We start from the raw sequence: 7,421 nt of genomic DNA, 5'->3' as shown, positions 1-7,421 counted from the left end.
CTGCGCCGGCCGCGCCTCCGCCCCGCCCGCAACACCCCCCACAGGCCCCGCAACACCCGCCCCAGGAACCTCGCCTTGTTCTGTTGCAACTCGGTGCCTGACAGACCAATACAAGTTTGTCAAAATATATCACTTATATTAACATAAAAAGGAAATCATCATCAGTCCACTATACACCTCAATGGTGGGGCTCGGAGCCTACCCTAAATTAGGGGTGACTAGGCCATAGTCAACCGTACTGGCCCAGTGCGGGTTAATTGACTTCACACATATCTTTGAATTTCTTCGCAGATATGTACAGCTTGCATCACGACGTAAGAACGTCGGATAAATGTGCATATGTAAATCGAAAACCACAATCGTACGTGGCAGGTTTCGAAGCCAGGACCTGCAGATTACAAGTCACGAGCCTCCGACTCTCTTTAAAAAGAAATACATCGAGATGGGAAATGGAGATATGTTTCCAATATTGAAGTAACAAATATTTAGTGTGGAGGACTTTTAAGTACAATGAAATAACAGTTTATCATAGTAAATATACTTACATGTTGGCATATTGCTGCATATACTGCAAATACGCCTGTTGCACCATCATCATGTGATTTGCAAACATTGCAGCATCATTTGGTCCTTGTAAATATCCTTCACCGAAATTATAATTAGGATAAGGCGGCACCCTTCCATAATTGTTAACAAATGAATTCCTGTAATTCTGCATTTCTACATTGTGATTCTGATCATTCTGTCTCGTCTCCGGTCTCGATGTGGTCTCTGTCTGCCGTCCTTCGGTAGGTGGCGCTGTTGGCGCGGTCTCTGTGGTCTTTTCGGTCTTCTCCTTGGTCATGTTGCGCGATGGCTTACAGACCAAATGCATAGTATGCACAATACCACTGTCGTAAGATCGTAAAACGTCTTTTAGTATAGTGTTGTCATCTAATAATTGACCGGAATAAATTATTTTCTGCTCGTCTGTTTTCTGTGGAAAAAAATAATATTCTATTTATAAATCTTACTAATATTATAAATGCGAATGTTTGGTTTGATGGATGTTTGTTAGAAGGTATCTCCGGAACGGCTGCATAGATGTCGCTGAAATTGGGCACAAATGTAGAACATAGCATAGAAGTACACATAGGCAACTAATTATGTTTATTTTTAAATTCCGTGCAAACGGATTTGCGGGCGACCGCTAGTGTTTGCATATTTACAACTTATATACTTATTTTTGATACATAGAACATAATGTCATCTTGTTCTCTTACAACAAATAATATAATCAAACAGACAAAACAATATCAACAAATTGGTCACCCATATTTTATTGTTCATTATCATTTTATTGTTCTCACAATTTACACATGTATCTAGAAACTGTGTATGAAGATGTCATGAACATGAATGAAATGCTTTTTAAAAACCAAACCCATTCAATAAAAAAACAATTTTATCATAAAATAGATAAAAATTCGATTCTATTTAGAAGTAGACAACAGGTTTTTTCTTAATTTTTTTGTAATATTAATTTAAAAATATGTTTTAACAGTGGTAGAGCCCGCTTTAACATTTTCGCACGAATTGGCCCGGCTCGCTCGGTGAAATACCTCGACCACACAGAAGACAGGCGTGATGAGTGTGCGTCCCGGAGGCCTAATTTAGTCCTCTTTCCCTTCCCACCCTTTTCCTTATAAGGATAGGATGGCAAGTGGAAGTGGACTTTCCAGATGAGAGGATGCATGGGAAGGGAAATTATTTTCTTTCTGTGCATCCCCTCCTCAGTTGATTAAAGGTAGGCAACGCATATGCAGTTGCATACGTCTATGAGCAACTGTCACTTTGATATTTCAGCGATTTCAGGTGGCCGTTCGCAAGTTTGCCACCCTATGATATAAAAAAAAATGTTACTGTAAAAAACTGTTACCATTTCCAACAAATATAATAACAATAGTAAACTTTGTTCCAATTGGAATGTTTGAAAAGGGATGTTATAGACTGTTTATAAAATTCTGATACCATGTTTTGTCTATGAATTTTGTATATTTAACAATCACATTCCTTTACACATGAAAAAGTCAACAATAATTCGAATTAAACAAAGTTTAAAAGACGCTACGTAATTTAAAAAAAACCAAAAACATAACTAACTGTATGTCACTCAGAGAAAGGAATACAAACCTCACTTGTCAAAATGATTCAATCATAATTTACAGAAGATGATAATTGAATTGACATACATACAAACACATCATCATCAGCTCACTATACATCCCCACTGAGGGGCTCGGAGCCTACCCTAAGTTAAGGGTGATTAGGCCAAAGTCAACTACGCTGACCAAGTGCGGGTTGGTTGACTTCACCCATATATCTTTGAATTTCTGAGATATGTAAAGATTGCAACACGATGTTTTCCTTCACCGTAAGAACGTCGGATAAATGTACATATGTAAATTGGAAATCAAAAAACACATTGGTACGTGGCGGGATTCAAACCCAGGACCTGCAGATTGCAGGTCAGGTGCTTGACCCCTGAGCCACCGACGCTCTACATACAAACTCACATACATAAAAAAATATGAAAAACAGTATACAACTTTTTATTTTAAAAAGGTACTAACATAGTTCTAGAAAAATTATTTGATATCAATTTGTTATATTTATAGACTTAACAAGGTCATAAAAATATAGTTAAATGGTATGCCATTTAACTATATTTTTTTAACAATATGCACAGGTTTTGATAAGAAATGAGTTTGTTTGAATAACATTGACTCATTCAGTATTGTTTCATTGTACTATATTGTAAATACTGTTGATACTACATTAATGTGTGCGTAATGCATAGAATAATGATATTTACAGTGGATTTTGTTTTTTAATTGTTTTTAATTTAATAGGACACATCAAATTATGTAGTCTTGACTTTGAATCCTGCCATTCAACAATATTGTTGTTTAACATAAACTCGTGTAAATTGTAATCTATCTTATTAATCTTACTTCTTACTAATATGCAAATGTTTGGATGAATGGATATTTGTTAGAATGTATCTCCAGAACGACTGAATGGATGAAAATTGGCATACATATAGAACATTGGAAGAAGACATAGTCTACTGAATATTGATGTTTTAGTTACGCGTTGATATATTCTTGCACTGTTTATCTATGTATTTTTTTTTCTTTTTATTTATCATTGTTATGTGTTATTTACTGTTATTATAAAATATGTTATCATGTAAAGTGTGTATAGTGTCAAATTGGTTGTATACTGTAAGGATGCTATGCAGTTTTTAAATAAATAAATAAAAAATATTTTTTTTTTCACATATAAAAAGGAAAGATTTGATTGTTTGTTATAAATAGGCTTTGAAACTTTTGAACTGATTACAATAATTCTATCAGTGTTTTGAAGCTACACTATCTATGAGTGACATAAGCTATAATTATTACTAGATTTTTTTTAATTCCACACAGGCAACTGCTTAAGTAATTTTTTTCTGCAATATTAAGGTCTCTGCATAGTAATTATATAACGAAATTTTATTTAGATTTTTAAATATTGTGAGATATTATTGTATCATTGCCTAAATCACTGTTTATATCTGCAAGATAATTATTTGCTGATATTATTTCAATGATAACATATTTTGTAATATAAGGTAGCAAACAAACAAGCAACTATCTGAATTCACTAATAGAAAGAGGCTACCCATACTACCCATAGACACCTACTTTTATAGATGGGTTGCCTACCTTTAATTGAAAGTGGAGCGGATACACAGAAAGAGGATATTATCCCTTCCTGCTCAACTCCTCCTATATGAAATCCACTTGGAATAAATGTTCCTTAATGTTCATACATACAATATTCAGTTTATAAGTGTATGATGAAATTATTATAATAACTAACTGCATTCTTTGAGTTGTTAAGTATTTAGGGTGAAGTTTTTGGTTTAGATATCAACACTAAGGAACTGTTTAGATAGCCATTAATTTTGTATGTGGTAGGAAGTCTTTAAAATAATTTCCCAAACACAATTAAGATCCTAAATAACAAGTGAATCTATAGCTAAATTATTCAAATTTTGGACACTAATAAGTTACTGAATATGATTTTGTCTGTTTTTATCTTTTTATATCAACCCTAGATCAACAAGATAATATAAGACGATTTACGCTTTTTATAAGATTCATATTCAATGAAGATGATATCCATAACCGGTTGCGAAAAAAACAAAGTATCATAATTATTGTTAGTGTGTAGTTAAAGAACAAGGAAGTCACGACGTAAAAACACTATAGTAACAATATAAATAATGTAAAATTAATTGTAAAAAAAAACTTACTGGTTTACTGGGATAAACTTCCGATAAATGTCCTTTTAATTGTTTCACAGTCCATGATGTTTGGCATTCTATATTCTGGTCCTCTATTTGTTGGTTTGGAGCCTTCACAATCAGTGTCACGTTATCCGATAACATTTTAGGCGATTTTAATGTTAGATAATACTATACTAAAAACACTGACGAATTATTTTATTTCGGCGTATTACAAGCACTTTCAATCAATTTTCTCGCGAATACAATGTAAAACTAAGTCTGACGTAATACTGAACAGTTTATTTTGCCAATTTTAATACTATGTGTTCAATCATCAAACCGAATTGGATTAAAATACGTAAATAAATACTTCGTAAAATAATATGAGGTAAAGAGTACCCGTACTTGTCAATTTGCCTCATAAATTATTTGTCGGCTATTCATTGGTCCAGCTAGGACTGAGATGTTATTAAATTTGATTCTGTCATAAGTTTTACTCGGTTTTATTGGTAAAAATAAATTGTCATGATATTAAAAACAATTTCATTGGATAAATTAAGGGAAACCAATAAGAAGTTGTTTTATATGTAATAAAAAGTTTATTTTAATTGGAATTTATGGAGGAAATAATATATAAAAAAAACTATCCATTAACTTCTAATAAAATCAGCTGAATCATTTTAGTAATAATTCGTTCCCTATACGATGAGTACAAATTTATTTCAGTAAGCGGCAACACTTCATTGTCAGATGCTCGAAAGCTCGGCGTGTCGCGTCAAATGTCATTTGTCGATGGTTGTTGATGTTTGGAATATATTAGCGGTTGTTATATTATTAATGTAATAAATATTTGAAGTTATTTCCACATACTTTTATGAAACGAGGCAAAGCCACGATCATATGCGAAGTCAAAAATGGGAGTTACAGTGTAAGTTCCGTGTTTGTTTGATCAACAATTTGATGTGAAACTTGAAAATAAGTTAAACTTTAGTTTGCAGCAATATCCAGTCCCAGAAAACAAAACCGGCACATATGTTATCGAGTTACTTACGAAACGTATACTAGCATTAGGTGCGTCGCAGCAAGGACAGTTTTTAGTTGATTGTGAGAGCTACTTGTCTCATCCACAAATGGGTAAATATTACTTTTTAGTTAATATTTTATCGAACTACATGAGGGTTATATTTTTATATCTTACTAATTTTATAAATGTGAATGATTAGATGGATGGATGGATGTTTGTTTGAAGGTATCTCCAGAACAGCTAAATAAATAGCGATGAAATTTGGCATAGATCTCTCAGTCTCATGTTTAAGCTTGTGTGTTAATATACAATCCTGTCAGGCTTGTAGTATAAGCAAATTCAGCAATTGTGAATAGTGAGGTGACTAAAAATTTCAATGTATATTTTCAATTAGGAAATTATATCTCTTTTATTTACATAAAATAATAAATAACATTTCATAATTTTCAGGAACAACCAAAACAGTTCACATACTCCACAACTCGGAACAACCTGCATCAGTTTTTTCAATATTAGAAAGTGGTACAAAAAACATTCATGTGATAGCCGATGGATTATTTGATTTACTAATGATGAAATTATCTCAGCACTACACATCAAAGAAGCAGACCAAAATAGAAAGCAAAGGGCCAAGATTTGAACTGGGAGATTTCTGTGTTAAACTCGGCTCTGTAACAATGAATCAGAACTTTAAGGGTATATTGGTTGAGGTAAATATAACATTTATTGTGTGTATTACCATAGATTTACAACAAAAACACTCGGACAAAAATGTCATCCCTCTGTCTTTTTTTTTTTTATTTCATAAGGTGGCAAACGAGCGAGCAGCCACCTGAAATCGCTGATATAGCGAAGTGACCGTTGCCCATAGACATACGCAATTGCATATGCGTTGCCTATCTTTAATCAACGGAGGAGAGGATGCACGGAAAAAAAATCCCTTTCCATGCATCCTCTTATCCGGAAAGTCCACTTCTACTTCCCATCCTTTCTTTATAAGAAAAAGGTAGGAAGGGAAAGAGGACTAAATTAGGCCTCCGGGACGCACACTCATCAGACGAAACGCAGAATTGCTTCCACTTCACGCCTATCTTCTGTGTTTGTCTATCAAATAACTGAGCTAACAATACGCTTTTTTAACACACAATAAGTAGTAGTAATAGAAGTAGGGACTACAGATTACGCAACACATCTAATACATTGATTGTGTGAGGGCAGGTGAAGGGACACTTTAGGCAACCCATTTCACCATAAGAACCCTGCAACCCGTTTATGTTACTGGGTATCTCTGGGGGTGATCTTGGTATTGTGATAACAAACCACATAGCTAGACACTGCTGGACAATGTTCCACATGCACATCTTACTAATATTAAAAAAGCAAATAGAATATAGTCTAGAAAAAAACCATAAGCTTCTCATTGTGATTGTTTTTAATTCCGCACGGACGGAGTCGCGGGCGACCGCTAGTAGTATGATAAACTCACAAAACAATTCCAAAAATTTCAATGCCAAAATATTGTTTCTCCTTCAACACAAGTGAACTTTGAGTAACACTGATTATGTTCAAAAGCAACCTTTAACCTCAATTTTTTTTTTTAATATTCCAGGTAGAATATCGTCCATGTGTAATGGCCAATGCTGTCTGGGGTCTACTCCGAGAGTTCCTACAAGGTCTCTTAGGGCCTACAGTTCCAGTCCAGCCTACCCAACATTTAATGAGCAGGATGAATGAAATTTATACACCTATAGATACAATATACCAATATCTAGAACATTTTAGTGCTTATAGAAAAGTTACTGGAATGAGAAATAATTAGTGACAGTGATTTGTGCTAAAAGTGACATTTATTTTAGTAATATTATAAGTGCAAATGTATGGATAGATGGATTATCATCTCTACAACGGCTCAATAAAGGATCAAATGTGGAACAGATATAGGTAACCTATACCCTGGAATAGCATAAAGGCTTTTAATAGTTTTATCCAATTCCATGCAGACGGATTTGTGTAATTTTTTTCTCTCAATTAAAGACAAAAACTTGTTGACTGAAATTGAATTTTATTATACTCTGTGCAACT

General features: G+C 33.7%; 2 protein-coding genes across 2 annotated transcripts in view; one reads left to right on the top strand and one right to left on the bottom strand.

Moving 5' to 3' along the window:
• Window positions 1-4,735, bottom strand: part of Herp (Homocysteine-induced endoplasmic reticulum protein) — a 6,021-nt gene extending 1,286 nt beyond the window's left edge. The window contains exons 1-3 of the mRNA XM_013307918.1: window positions 4,343-4,735; window positions 546-976; window positions 7-97 (exon numbers count right to left, since the gene is read on the bottom strand). Coding sequence (XP_013163372.1) covers window positions 7-97; window positions 546-976; window positions 4,343-4,477 — 657 coding nt within the window. The 5' untranslated portion in view covers window positions 4,478-4,735. The remainder of the gene's footprint in view (window positions 1-6; window positions 98-545; window positions 977-4,342) is intronic.
• Window positions 4,736-5,081: 346 nt separating this feature from the next.
• On the top strand, window positions 5,082-7,367 carry MED20 (Mediator complex subunit 20). Its single transcript, XM_013308691.1, has 4 exons — window positions 5,082-5,243; window positions 5,307-5,449; window positions 5,790-6,049; window positions 6,949-7,367. Exons 1-4 carry the CDS (start codon window positions 5,230-5,232, stop codon window positions 7,156-7,158), a joined length of 627 nt encoding a protein of 208 aa, XP_013164145.1. The 5' UTR covers window positions 5,082-5,229; the 3' UTR covers window positions 7,159-7,367.
• The last annotated feature ends 54 nt before the right edge of the window (window positions 7,368-7,421 follow it).

The sequence above is a fragment of the Papilio xuthus genome, unplaced genomic scaffold (assembly GCF_000836235.2).
Source record: "Papilio xuthus unplaced genomic scaffold, Pxut_1.1 DF829660.1, whole genome shotgun sequence".
Classification (NCBI taxonomy): domain Eukaryota; kingdom Metazoa; phylum Arthropoda; class Insecta; order Lepidoptera; family Papilionidae; genus Papilio; species Papilio xuthus.
This window is presented reverse-complemented; position numbering and strand designations above follow the sequence as displayed.